At 36.4% G+C, this 14,953-nt stretch overlaps 1 protein-coding gene across 2 annotated transcripts in view; it reads right to left on the bottom strand.

The window, feature by feature from the left end:
* Positions 1–222: 222 nt before the first annotated feature.
* The window catches only part of LOC129254471 (CCR4-NOT transcription complex subunit 1-like), a 54,505-nt gene continuing 39,774 nt past the window's right edge, over positions 223–14,953 (bottom strand). For both annotated transcript variants that reach the window (XM_064114646.1, XM_054892936.2), the window contains exons 32-46: positions 14,549–14,737; positions 13,932–14,080; positions 13,334–13,442; positions 12,826–12,992; positions 11,538–11,772; positions 10,785–11,021; positions 9,770–9,933; positions 9,066–9,183; positions 7,835–7,936; positions 6,186–6,359; positions 5,635–5,718; positions 4,738–4,987; positions 3,721–3,853; positions 2,974–3,108; positions 223–2,587 (exon numbers count right to left, since the gene is read on the bottom strand). In XM_064114646.1, coding sequence (XP_063970716.1) covers positions 2,494–2,587; positions 2,974–3,108; positions 3,721–3,853; positions 4,738–4,987; positions 5,635–5,718; positions 6,186–6,359; positions 7,835–7,936; positions 9,066–9,183; positions 9,770–9,933; positions 10,785–11,021; positions 11,538–11,772; positions 12,826–12,992; positions 13,334–13,442; positions 13,932–14,080; positions 14,549–14,737 — 2,340 coding nt within the window. In that variant the 3' untranslated portion in view covers positions 223–2,493. The remainder of the gene's footprint in view (positions 2,588–2,973; positions 3,109–3,720; positions 3,854–4,737; positions 4,988–5,634; positions 5,719–6,185; positions 6,360–7,834; positions 7,937–9,065; positions 9,184–9,769; positions 9,934–10,784; positions 11,022–11,537; positions 11,773–12,825; positions 12,993–13,333; positions 13,443–13,931; positions 14,081–14,548; positions 14,738–14,953) is intronic.

Here is a 14,953-nt window from a genome sequence, read left to right as displayed (position 1 = left end):
GCAACTGCCCCTATAAATTTTTGAACCCTAAATTATTTATTTTTTGAGAAGGTCCAAATTATGCACCCAAACTACATAACATCACAAGATCAGCTCAGTCTCATTGTTACCATTTTTTTAAATAAAGTTTCCTGAAATGTTTTATCAATTCTTGCACTGTGTAGAGCATAGGTAAGGACACATAGAAAATTAGAGAAAAGAATAAGAGAGTAAAAGACAAAATTTTCTCTTACATGTTTCATATACATGCCTTCATTTTTATTCAAATATTTGCAGAAAACACAGATAAGACATCAGTACAAGCACTTTTAATTACAATACATTCATCATAACAACTCCTCGGCTTCTTCGCCTCAATATCCATTATACCTAACTACAAATAATTACATAAAATAGTTCAAATCTTGGCTACTCATCCAGCCAAATTGGTTTCAAATAACAGTCTAAATACTACTAGAAATACTATATACACCACAGAGGTATATCACTGTACATAACTACTACTGCAACCGAGACCAAGTCGGCAGGATGAGTTGCTGTATGCTTTAGAAACACTGATTTTTTTATTCTGTCCTGAATATTGGCTACATACATATTAGTATATACAATCTCCATAATGCACAAGTGTGAATGAAAAGCTCAGAATCTCCCATCCTATTCCCTTTTCTCTATTTTTGGGGCATATTTCTTGGCATAATGCGTACAAGTGTGCAGATTAAGCATGTAAAATACTTTAGATTAATATAGTTAGTATTGCAGAAATGATTTATTTCCCTAAGAAAAATAACATTACATTTCAATACTTACGGTTTAAACTTATTTCTCTGAAATTTAAATAAAGACAGAGATAAACAACTTTGCCATAACATCATTTTTTCTGACCATTAAACAATTGTTTGAAAATGCATGTCCCCAGTATTTTGTATCATTATTCAGCAATGGAAATGCTCAATTTGGAGGTCATAGGCTCTAGCCTTATCTAAATTGTAATTCACACACATACAGTGTAAATTCACAGGAGTGGTTAAGGAAAAAACACAAATCAATGCATTTTCAAACAACATATGTGATGCTGTCAGAATTTTCAAACTATTAGAGAGAGGATGGTTACGGAGAAATCAAATGTGTACGGATTACCTAAACATGTTTTTTTATTTTGGTAATCATTTTTATTTTTTTCAATTGTGTTTTGAATTCAGTGAGGAATCTGATGTTGCCAGTAACATGGGTTGCTGACCAGCACAGCTGGAATCAACAACATTGTTGACACAAGAAAAGTGGCAGCAACAAGTGAATGTTCAATGTCACGATTCTTTCAAGCATTTCATAACTACTCTTAAGTTGATTGCCTTGAAATGATTGGGAGCTGTTACAAAACTAATATGGTTTTAAAAGAGACCCAAAGAAATTGAACACAATAAAAAATGATTTCTACAGTGCCACAAGTTGCAATTCTTAAAAAATCATCAAATTGATCATGAATGATTATTCAAATCTAATGAAAACCATAGAAGACATTTTGTTGTTCCTGAATGCACGTAGCAAATGGAATACTGTGAAGGAGTGCATATCAAGATAATATTCTTGTCTTATTTAGTGTGTATCACTGATTTGATATAATAAACATATGTGAATAAATAAGGCACAACATAACACATCTGGCTCAGGAGAAAATAAACAATTCAATAATGAATGTGCCTCACTTATCTATTGTTGAAATAGAATCAAGTATGTTCGTAGTAATCATCATGATCTATTCTTCTTGTCAAAGTACGACAAGGGAATGCTTATTAATTGGTCATATCCAGTCAAATTTGATCTTCTGAAATAAACAGAAGTGAAATGAAGTCAAAGAAACTGAGACAAACTATGAATATTACATTCCCATGATTGACTTAAAACAAGATTAATCACAGAGAAACAAGTACAGCACTTGTGCAGCATTGACATCAAATGAACATTATTCATCTTTGCAGTTCCATGTATGAAATAAAAAAAATGTGCTCATTAAAATCACTCTTTATACATCTCAAGAGTTCTTGAAAAAAAAATCAGCTTCATGGTTAAAGTGAGGAGAAATTAAATCTTGTAGTTTCAAACTAAGGAACACTTGGGTAAGATAAAATTAATACTGATTTTCCTGTCTGAATAAATAGGTCAAAAAAAAATTGATACAAAGGTTTACATCAATATGTTGTAAAGACACATACAAAAGATACAAATGTTTTATTTTATATAGCCTTTCATATGGAGAATTTTCATACACTCCTTGTCACACATGTATGCCAAGTTTATATGATATACATCAAATGAGGTTTTATGGAGACAACCATGTTGAGGATTAAATGACATGACTACATATCTTTCAATGTATTCCTGATAAGGGTTTGATAGGGTTTTCATGAGCTTTGATATCTAACCATGACTGCTTGAGCGGAATCTTTGATGACAAGAATTCAGGATATCTTGTAGTGTATTCCTTGAAGGGTTTGGTTACGTTTCATGTACTTCTGCATTATCTCTGGCTATGCCTGGTTGAGCAGAGCCCTTCTGTTGCATACAGCTACGAGCCACAGACTCAAACAGCCTGTGAAGAATGAAAACAGATCGATTTCCATTAATACTAATTGTGTTATATCAACCGTATCTACGTCGGGCAATTTTGGTAGATCATCCCGTCTGGAAGGGGCAGCCCCCTTCAGGATCTTGACTTTCAACAGCAAAATTGACACATTTGTTACCTATGGCATAATATATGAAATTGCATATGACGATTTTTCAAAAATCATCTGATCACTGATTATTCTAATTTATATAGAACTATTGCATGAAATCAGAATTCTGTGATCTCTTTTTCTGAAATTATTGATTTTTATTATATTTTTTTCTACTTTAAATATAAAATGAAGTGATTACTTTTCTCATTTGAAATCATTGAGCTGAACTATGACATGCCATGCTCACTAGACTTACTTCTTGATTTCGGGGGCACAATGGACAAACTCATGGCTCCAGAACTTGAAGTGATGGTTACGGATAAGCTCAATGAATGTGATGAGAAGTCCCCATGGGTGGGGCCTGTTCACGATCAAACGCTCCAGTAGCACTCTGCAATAGGTATAGGAAAAGAAGACAAAGAGCATTGGGTCAAAATAGGAGAAAGTAGTTTGCTCTGCAATAATTTCCTGATTAAAGGACTTCTCCTTTAATGAACCTAATTGAGCTGCATTGTCTTTCAGCTTACAGACATGAGCATTTGCAATGAATTCATTATCAATTTAAAACAAGAAATATCACTGACAGTGATTAATACATGATGGTCTTGTGTAAGGACTATATATCATAACAGCACAGCTTCTGACAAACTCAAATATGTCTTACACTCTTCACTCTAATACTAATGTGTATACCAAGACTCAAGAGCATTGGGTCGAAAAAAGAGGAAGTAGTTTGCTCTGCAAGAATTTCCTGATTTATTGCTATGGCAATTATTAAAGATTAAAGACATAATTTGAAAATTATGTCTTGAATGTCTTCACTCCAAGGTCAATTGTGTACCAAGAGCATTGGAAAGAACTGAAGAAGTTGTTTAATCTGTAATATCTCATACCCCCACCAAACTTTGTTTTGCTGGGGTAAAGTAAAACTAGACGAGGGGTAAGAGAATGCAATAGTTTTCTGATATATTTCAAGATATTTGTTAGGAAATATGGTACTAACCTTGTGATCTGCTCCTGAATAGCCTCAGTGTTAGCCTCAGCAAATAGGTAGAGTAGTGTACAGCTGAAGTAGTGAGTATGGCTGTTAGGGTACCGTAGCTGATTGGCAATGGCATTCAAGAACAAGTAACGACCTGCAAAAAAAAAATATAGTAATCCATCAATTTTTAACTTGGATATGAAATTTAGATGTTAACTTTTCAACTTATACATCCAATGGATATAGATACAAAGTCAACAGGCTCTTGCTTAAAACTCACTCAATTATTTTAAACTTTGCAAATAAGTCACTCAGTGAGTTTAAAGTAAGCAATTATCTATAATGGAAAGCAATGAAGATCAATACTAAGTCCTATATGAGTGGTTATTTTCAAGGGGGTTTTATTTTTCAAAGTATTTGCAAAAATGTCAACTTCAATATCATGTCCCCACACATCTCAGTGTAAGCAACAAAAGAAATCGTGAAATTAAATCATTGTGAACTTCTAAAAAATCACATAAACATGTGTTAACAAAATTGATGTTGGTATAGTACTTCAATGCAGTTAGGCGAGTCTCCTCAATATCAAGGGTTAAAGATAAATTCCAGTTCTGGTAACGATCTCAAAATGACTTTTACAGAATCTAATATAATGACCACCCAAGTGTCTATTTGTATGAATAAAAAATATGTGCCAAAGGATTCTGGAAGAAATTGTGTAATTGCTGAGAAATAAGCAAAATAAGCGCGGATTCTGTCACTTCCGTCGGTTCTTTATTCCAGCAATAATAATACACTGTCCCACGTGTGGGCGTATCTGTGTTGGTGATCTTCAGTGTGAACATTTTTCAGCGTAGATTTCAAGATTTCACAAAGTTCAGTTTATGTAACTGTACCAGATCTAGATCCTCGATGATATACTGACAATTAAGCCTGGTTTTACAGACTTTCTCATGAAATCAGTGTTTACTGCAACTACTGGCATTTCTCTTTAAGTAAGGGGAAGAGGGGGTATCTGCGCTTGTGCCCCTGACTAACCTTCTGTATCCAGATCCACGACGAGGTTCTGGTAGATGTCCATATGGGAGGAATGCGTGATGGTACTCATAGAGGGCGTGCTTCCCTTGCTCTGGATGTAGTTGATGGCTTGCATGCCCACGTACAGCACCAAGGCATTCATCAGGGATACGTTGTAACGTTGACCCGGTTCCTGCGAGACCTGGATATGACTGCGTAGCTCAGAGAGGAAGGTGACAGGGCTACGGGTCTTGATGTAGGAGTCCAGATCCTGAGTGCGAGGAGGGTTCAGTGAATGTGGGCAATTAAAAATTAAGGTGGATTAACTTGAGGATATGAGGGGAAAAACCAAATGGAGAGTAAGCAAAGTGGGTGCAGACCAATGGCAATCTACCTTACATTTTGCCCATAGATTTGATAACATGATCTCATTAAATGTGGGGTTATAGTTACTCGATAGTTGGCAATGTATCTGTTCTTCAATTTATTCTAGTGGTATAAGTAAAAGAGGTATATATGACTTGACAATCAAACATATACAGATTTCTCACATGGTAAATTTACAAAATCTGGAGCAAAACCTGAAAAATCACAATGAATGGGCTTTTAAAGTCTCTCTTTCAATTGTGAATAATGCACAGTGACTTTGGATGGTGGCAAAATTGAAAGACATTCAACACAGATCTGAAAATGAAAGTTGTCTTCTGGTAAATGCATGGGATTTGAACACCTTGTGAATGAGACAGGCAGTAGGGGCCCGTAGCACAAAGCTTAGTAATCATTGTAGAACATGTTTTAATTACGCATGATTGCATTGGCTACAATGTCAATGTACAATTAATCATGAAAATCAAGCATACTATTAATCGCTAACCTTTTTGTTTCGGGACCCAGATGTTTAAAATGTAAGAAACTTACCTTCTTAAATGAGGCAGGCTGGATGACAGTAACATAGTTGGTCAGGATGCGGGGATGATGAGCAATGTCTGCTAACATGTCAACCTGAATAACAATCATTCATTAGAGAAAGTTCAGTCACTTATTCATCAAATCTAGGTCGATCATGTATAACTTTACAATTATTATCAATTGTCCAACTTGGTGATCATAAAAGTATTTCCCTACACATCATTCAATTGCTGTTTTTTAAAAATAGATTTCATGATACAATGTAATTCAGTCATTATATTAGCTCCATTTAGATAGCCAGAAAAGATATATATCTCATATTGACTATCATATATATTTTTTTTTTTTGGGGGGGGGGGCTGGGCTTCATCATAATTGCGAAAGAATTATTTTTGGGCATCCAAATGTTTCATAATAAATTTGGTACCATTGCGATATTACAAAATTTGGTCTCAAAAGGTGCACAAAACATACCAAGGATAAAAGCAACAAATAAGGGGAGAGGTAGTCTGGGGAGCATTCAGGGATTGAAGGATTACAGCTAGCATACACATACATACCTTGAGGTTAGGTGTGAATGGGTCAGGTAGTCTCATGTTACGAGGGAATGCCGATAGGATCAGGTTACGCATCTGGATACAGTTTGGTGGGATGACGTCACAGAAGCCGTAATGGTAATCGCAAAGGAACTCTGGGAAATCGTGTAGAAGCACTAGCAGCACTCTCAGAGTTCCCTACAAAATGCATGAAAAAAGGAAAAGAAACAAAGCTAATATGTTACAAACCGGACAATAGTTTCTGCTGAACCACAATTCGGTGGATTCAGAATACGGTACGCCATCTATCGGTTGCAGCAGACAGGCCGAAATTCACAATGCCTCATGGGAAAAAGTTGTCATCTGCTGCATGCGCTAATATTAAAGTGTATGAATTGAAAGCATGCGATTATTCAGCGCTGGCCTAGGCGGCTCGACCGGATATGCTGTTTACCAGGGTCCCAGAGGTGGGACAGAAATTTGCCCGCATATTTCTTTGGGAAATTAAGACCGTTTTTTGTAAATTCTTGCCATATGGTTTAACCCTAAATAGACTGGGCTATTTCGACGCCTAAGAAGACTGGGGGGGGGGGGGGCTGATTCAGCCCCCCCTTATGATCTCGGCCGTCGATCGCGACGAAAATTGGCACGCGTGTTACCCATGGCATTATCTACAAAACTATAATATTAAATTCTGCGAAAAATCTCATTGCTCATTAATTATGCTAATTTATGCGTAAAATCGTAAGTTTGCTCTAATTAATAAAATAATGCCCCTAAAATGCTACTTTTGGTTTCACATACTCTAGATAGGCATCTGATCAAATTTATTTTTCAAAATTTTCAACATCACATTTATTTTCTTGTGTATTCTATTGTTTTCTAAATTTCTTATGTATTTCCTTGTTTTTCGACTTTTTGTTTTTTATTGTTTTTTCAATGGAAATCGTCAGGGACTTTATTTTGACCATAAAAAAGATAAAATTAATTGATTTTAAGCAGTAAAAGTAAAAATAATGATACATTTATGAATTTTGGCTAAAAACACCATTTGCATTGGTTTTGTACACAAATTCACGTTTTTGAGTAATTTTGGGTCTGCATGCACTTACGAAATGTTGTGTAATTTCGGAACCGCGTACCCAGGGGTCACAATTTTGGTCTCAAAAGTTGCGCGAGACTTGAAAGTAAAAAGTCAGCGAGTGACGCGGTAAAAAAAATTCGCGTGGCGGATTTATCGCGAAAAATGTTGAGGGGGGGCTGAATCAGCCCCCCCAGTCTTTTTAGGGTTAAGCATCACAGTCACATTACAGTACACTATCACAGTGGGCTGTCTGCGCTCGATGTCGACCCTGAAGTTAGAAATTTGGTCTGTTCGCTGCAACCGATAGATGGCGCACCATACTGTGAATCCACCAAAATCTGCAGCCCATGCTCAGAGCTGCCAACATGAACTAGAACAAGTCGGTAATAGTAAAAGTCAGTACTGGTTGGCAGCTCTGCCTGCTGACCAGACAGTACTAGCTGTTTCAATCTTTGACATTTTAAAATTGAAATTGCAGCCATCAAAGACCATCTGACAAAATATTCTAGGAAGAGGCCGATGGTAATGTTAGATGGTAGGATGCATACAAAGCATTTAGAAAGAAGTGATTTCCATGTTGGATAATTACCTTGTAAAGTAGAGCTAGGTGCTTTGGAAGTTCTGCATTGCGCATGAATGGTGTCATGAACTTGAAGAGACCTGTTAGTAGGCCAGCATACATCGGCCATCCCTATGCATCAATAAAAATATATATCAATGATAATTCACACCTTCACCTGCAAACTTACCTGTTAATCAAACATGTTCAAAAATCGCACAATATTTTGCAAGTCTTCAAAGGATTTCTAGTAACAATCTATAATAGAAAAATCTGTTTGAAAAATGAATCACAGTCCTATGAAAAAAAGTTTTAATGATGTCTCTAAAGCTCTAGCTGCTTCCGGGATCAGGAAAGATTGAACTGTGAGAACACAAGAAAATAGGAAGTAATATGCATTCCTTGGCCCCGTCTTACAAAGAGTTACGATTGATCCAATCAATCTCAAATGCATGGAAATCCATCCATACAATATTTTTTTCTACAGGAGATTTGTACAATCACCTTATCAAACAAAGAGAATCACACTGAATTTTCAAGAGAATGATGAATGTATGCATATCTAGAAAATATTTTGAACACATATATTTTTGATGTTGCTGGCCATCCTTAGTTGTGGTTGATTGGATCAATGCAGCTCTTTGTAAGACTGGGCCCTGATGTATCATAGGTTATAGCTGATACTGTATGATGTTGGATGAGATACAAGCCACTTGGCAGGATAAACTTCACCATTCAGACTGTTCTAATGGGTCAACTAAGAAGCTGGTCAAAACAAGTACACATCTTCTGCACTGTACATATAGCTAACCATCTGAATTTAGATACTCAAAATTGCAAGGAAGACTCTCATCAGTGCATTTAGAGTATCACATACAGGAAAAATATAACATTATTGTGAACTGGACATGTTTCAAAATGAACACATTAACTACTTGGATATCTTAAGCGTATGAATACCTTTGAGTGAATGATTTTCAGGCTGAAGATGAAATGTGTTCATTTCTAAACATATTCTCTTATTAAAAATGTTCTTTTTAATCTTTTTTCATTCACACTATCATGTCATTCTTTTGGTAGACTGTTGTTTCAAATGAAATTTTTAATAGAACAATAAGGCTATAATTGGCCCACAATCATAAAATACTTTAATAGATACAGTACACATATGATTTTATGATTAAATTTAATTGAAATTTATAGTTACGACAATTAGCAAAACAAAAAGAGAAAACATTAGATACTAATGTGTGATTTTTACCTTCTGTTGTGGAAGCATGCCCAACATCCTAGCAATAAAGATACGATGTGAGATCAGTTCTAACCAAGCATATACAAAACCTGGTGCTTTAGATGGTCTCAGTACATGAAGAGCATTGCTGAAAAGAATAAAGAAAATAGATACATGAATATTCAAATTCAAATTCAAATTGTTTTATTCTCTCAGTAAAACCTTTACATAAAAATATACGATGTGAGATCAGTTCTAACCAAGCATATACAAAACCTGGTGCTTTAGATGGTCTCAGTACATGAAGAGCATTGCTGAAAAGAATAACCAAAGTCTAATTGTGACAGATTATTTTATTACTTGAGTGGAACATCAAACATTTCAAATGGATGTTTTCGTGGAATTTCTACAAGACCAATTTTAATTTGTTTAATGCCAATTTGAGCAAACTTTATTTATGAATCACCTCCCTGCACTGTTTCAAAACCTAGGGTTAAATCCTAGCCATACCGTGTTTTCCTTCAGCCAGAAATTTATGCACACTGTGCTGCACTCGACCCAGGTGAGGTGAATGGGTACCCGGCAGGATTAATTCCTTGAATGCACAAGCGCTGAAAGGATGGTCGAGCTCAAGCCGGGGTAATAATAACAATGCGCCTCGAAATAGATTGTTTCTAGATAGATGGCGCCATACAATGCCTATTATTATCATTATTATTAGGTCAGGGACTTACCAGAAAGCTGACATGACTTGGAAGTTGATGGCCTCTAGGATCTGCTCGGGAGCATTGAGTTCCAGGAGAAGCATACTAAAGATACGATGGTAGGCTAACTGATGAAACTCCGTCTGACGAACTTCGTGATCCTGAAGCAACACACCTGCTACGATACCCAACACCTGAATAAGAGATAATAAAGTGCACCAAACAAATTAGCAAATGAAAACAGCAGCAGAATGAAATATTTATGCACATATAATTACCAGGTAATGTGTATAAAATGATAAAATCCCTACAATGCGATAGGCTCATAATTTATATTTTGAAGGACATAGTTGAGAAAAAAAAAGAGGTCAGCCATGTTTTATAGCAATGTCTAAGGTAACGCTAAATATACTTTTTTTAACTGAAAGGGTAGATATTTGGGAAATTTCCACTGCTTGCAACTGCAGAAAAAGACCTTAAAATCAGAGATAAGGCGGAAACAGGCAGAAACACAGAAATACTTCATGCCTGCTGACTACACATGTTTACTTTACGCACTGAAGATTGAAATCATTATGGCTGCAGACCAGATAGATCATCTGTACGTATCAGTAGATATTTCTCTAGCAAAAAATCTTACGGGGAATACAAAATATTTAAATAGGGAGCCAACCAGAGGAAACAAGTATATTTAAATAGGGAGCCAACCAGAGGAAACAAGTATATTCAAATAGGGAGCCAACCAGAGGAAACAAGTATATTCAAATAGGGAGCCAACCAGAGGAAACAAGTATATTCAAATAGGGAGCCAACCAGAGGAAACAAGTATATTCAAATACAAAGCCGATCAGAGGAAACAAGTGTATGGATCACCCTCAGTCAACTTACAGGAGCTATGTATGATATTTCTTGGGCAAATTCACCTAAAATTAACTTCAAAGGGCTATTGATGATATTTATTCTACGGCAAACTTTCCTTAAAACTTTCAACGGCTATTCATGATAGCCCCTTCATGTTTTTGGGCGATAACCTCTGACCTCTCACCTTATTGAGAAGATTGATCTTGGTGACTGGGTTCGTGGCGTCTCCGGAGTGCTTGACGAGAAGAGCAATGAGACGGACAAAGGCATCCAGGGTCTGGAAGCACTTGGCTCTGGTCAGGGCCTGGCTGTGGACCTGTTCCGCCAAGGCCCGGTAGCAAACATCCACGCACAGCTCAATGGAGAGCCGGAAGAATCGTGTGATCAGGTCGTCCGTCTTCAGGATACCCTGTTGGTGCATCTGTGTTGCATGAAAGAAAGTAAGAATACAGAGTTAAGGTCAGAGACAGAGGTGTACATTTATATCATGAATGCAATGGAAGCACTATATGTTTCTATCATTCCACCCATATGCAATAGATTTTGTACTCAACGTATATTTAAAAAAAAATGTATCAACTTAGAAACTTGCAATTTTTTCAACAAAAGAACAATTCGAAATACTCAGTGATCCAAGCTTTGTAAAAAAAAAGTTGCAGTATTTTGGGTGGAAAAATGGTATATCAACTTTTTAGCAATAGACATGTGAATAATACAATATAAGAAAATTTCTTTGTTAATGAAACCTGAAGTATATTTATCAAAGACAAAAGTATAAAGAATTTGAGAATTAAAGAACAATTGACATCTGTATATAGTGCATTACAGAAAGGTTGGCATCTCTGGAAATAGCAAAAGTTTGCACATATTGCTCATGAACTATAACATAAAACATGGACATACCAACTCATGGGGAAAGTACAATACATCGACTCACCTGATTGACAAATGCCGAGAAAGCTTTGGTGCTGTCCTTACCACCGGCCGGTGAGTAGTACATGTTGACCCACTCCCTCAGGAGGTACTCTGTCTTCTCCCTGAGGCCCGGTGGATCATCAAACTCGCGAGCCTGGGAGATACCGGAGTGCATCATGGAGGTTGGGCCACCGGGTGCTTTGTCAAGAAAGGCAGGGTCGTGGTTCTGTCTTACAAGCTCAATCAACTGAGGCAAGCTGGTAAAAGAGAGGTTTGATTCTTTTATAAGTCTACTTTATCTCCATTAAAGAGTAATATAGCAATGATGATGGCAGCTAGAAAAATCATTTCATTGCAATGAAGTGACATAATTATATCAAGACCAAGACATCCGTTGTGTGGTATTTACCTAGTCAACCACAAATAAAAGATGTCTCATCTAGATATCCAAGATGAAAGATGAAGAGAAAGAGAGGTAGGAGAAAATATAGATGACTGAGGCATAGGTATAGTTGTGTATGGCAGTCAAAATTTAAAAGCTAGAAAAATTGCTTCTTTAGAAGTGTGTCTGTGTGTTGTTTCCACCCTCCCCCCAATCTGGATGTCCATCTTGTTCTCCATCTATCTATTTCTCCTTCCTATTCTCTTTCCTAATCTTTAAGTTCCCAATGTACGTTTCAGACCTTCATTTTTGAGGAGCGGATCGCGCCGGCGCTCCTACCGCGCTCCTAAAAAAAAATCAGAACAAAAAATCGCGCTCCTAAAAAAAAATGATGAAAAGATTTTCATGGCAACACCATGGAAGTCTGCATGTGGGACTACAATATTTACCGAGTGTAAGTTCAAATCAGAGTCGGGAAAGAGGTGAATATTCTTCATTTTTCTGATAGTTTTCAACTAAATCAAAATAATTTTAAGGAATTATGGAAAATAGATGGCCATTTCTTGGATTTAAAGATGTAAAATGTGAAATTTTAGCAATTTTTTTTTTGTGAGCAGGAGCGCGGTATTTTGTAAACGTATTGACCCAGGCCTAGTTTCACCACAGATTAGCTACACAGCTATTGCATATACGATGTTAAGAAAAATCTACAATTTATCATACATGTATTGTATTGAATTGATTTGAGCTCCTAAAGGAGAGCGATTCTGAGCTCAATTGAGCTCCTCAGAAAAATAAGGAGAGCGATTTATTGAGCTCCACAAAATTATAAACGTGAAGGTCTGACGTTTCTTATCTCCCTATCCCCCTTCTGTCTGCCTCTCTCTTTTCTGCTCTTTAACTTTCATTCATCCCCCTGGCTACTTACCCCTCTGGTGGATTAGGACTCTGTGTAGCAATCCTAGCCAGAACATGTAGTGTGTTGTAGAGATCGGCTTCATTCAGCACGTTGCTTTGTTTCTCATCGATGAGGAATCGCTTGACTACGCTCATGGCAAAACCAACAGCACCGTAGTTAAGGCCATTCTCCATCGACTGTAAGGAAGAATTGAATGGAAATTTATTTATGAAAATAAAGGGGAGTCACTCTCCTGTGTCTTCACAATTATAAAAGTTCATTGAAATGTTATAATTTCATCACTAAATTTTACTCAGTTACTTTCATGTATACCAAATACCAGATAATATTTTTTTTCATTAGATAGCAAGTCTACCAAGTTTTATGGAGGTGAATCATAGCCTACCCTTGTAAAAAGGAATCTCATACAGTTTCTTTGTAAAATTGTAGGTGAAAGGATAACAATATATGGTTGTAAAAGATTTTCTCTTTGGGGAAGGGGGGGGGGGTAATTTATAATGAATGTAGAATGACTTACGGTGGCAATATGCATATCAATAGTTTGTAGGTTGACAAGGTGCGTCCTCAGCAGCTGTTCAATGGCATCAAGGTTGTACTTCCTCTCGCTATTCGTCTCGCAGACAACTCTGTATTGATAGCAAAGAATAAAAATGCTTAATTTAAAACCTCTCCTAAGCTTTAGTAAATACCCCCTCCTCCCAAGTGTCTGCTGTTGTTCCACTTCATGAATTATTATGTGTTGGCAAAATATGTGTTTTTATACATATACCAATCACAATTTTTTGTTGGTTTAGCCAGAATGACTTAGTCCCTCAATGTACAAATTGATGTTTGTAGTCTAACAATGACTGAAATTTACAAGAAATAATCTTTCTGATTAAAGGTGTGAAATGTGACTTTTAGCATCTTTTTGTAATGCCCCCTCCCACATTGCTGGTTAATTATGACCGCAAATTTAGAAACATTTACATCAAAAGAATATGTAATGACTATGGGACCTAGTTACATTTGAGGTTTGTTTTAAGTTTGGGTTAATGATAAGAATTTCCATGAGAACAAATATGTTTGAATAAATGTTAAGAGTATTGATAATATCAAGAAAGATTGCGACATACCTAGTGACCTGTTTGTTTGTCCACTGTGGACCATAGGCCCTCTGATCTTGTAGAGACTTGAGAACTAGAATATGTGCATCTCGGTAGCGCAAGGCTGCATTGGGGTCCAGAGAACTTACTGTGTAGCCTTCTAGAAGACCTTCAACAGCCTAGGGAGATCAGAAAACAAAATATGCAGTGACAAGTCAGTTTAAAGTATATCCTTGGAACCAATTCCACAAGTTTTTAAAAATGCTCTTTGTTTAAAATGACAAAGCACTTACACTTGACATTAACTAACTCTGTTGTTCATTCTAGCTTCCCTTATTAAAGTTACTGGCTGATGAAATTTCCTATTTCTTTGCAAATTGTATATTATTTAGCTCTCTTTCCATGAAATTAGGAGAGTGAAATGTAGAATAAATACTAAATAAATTGGCTGAACAGAGTATTCTAGATCTCAATAGTGTGGAATTTCCTCAAGAACATTATTTTGATTACTAGGTCAAATAGGAATAAAAAACAAAATATTTCATATTTAATATAAAATAGAGATTAGATGATGTCATCGATTCTGTCATCAAATTATAATGAAATAAATAATGAATGCATGTTATAATCTGAACAGAATTCCTCACCTTTTGGAGGCAGGCAAGAGCTGTGACAATCTCCCGTGAGTTCCTGGCTACCATGACTGATTCTAACAGGGCATGTAAGATCTGTACATGCTGGGATTGAGGCATCACTTGGTTGATAAACTGAAGATGTTGATCAATCTCCGTGATGCATTTATCATAGATCTGTGTGATCTCGTCAACTGCGTAGGACTGCAATTAGAAGAAAAAAATGATAAAAGAATATCAAATATTTCAAATCAAAGGACACAATGCTGTTACCTAAACTGTGATAATAATGTTTTATTTACCCAGGGTAGCCACTTGAGTTAGGAAACTGCTCTACCAGCGGGCCCTGCATAACATAATATGTTATTATTACCCATCTCTAACCTAAATGCTGAGCGCCTAGCAAGAAGGCAGAAGGTC

The sequence above is a fragment of the Lytechinus pictus genome, chromosome 2 (genome assembly GCF_037042905.1).
Source record: "Lytechinus pictus isolate F3 Inbred chromosome 2, Lp3.0, whole genome shotgun sequence".
In the NCBI taxonomy this organism is placed as follows: Eukaryota; Metazoa; Echinodermata; class Echinoidea; order Temnopleuroida; family Toxopneustidae; genus Lytechinus; species Lytechinus pictus.
Note: the sequence above shows the minus strand (reverse complement) of the source record. Positions and strands in the feature narration are given on the sequence as shown.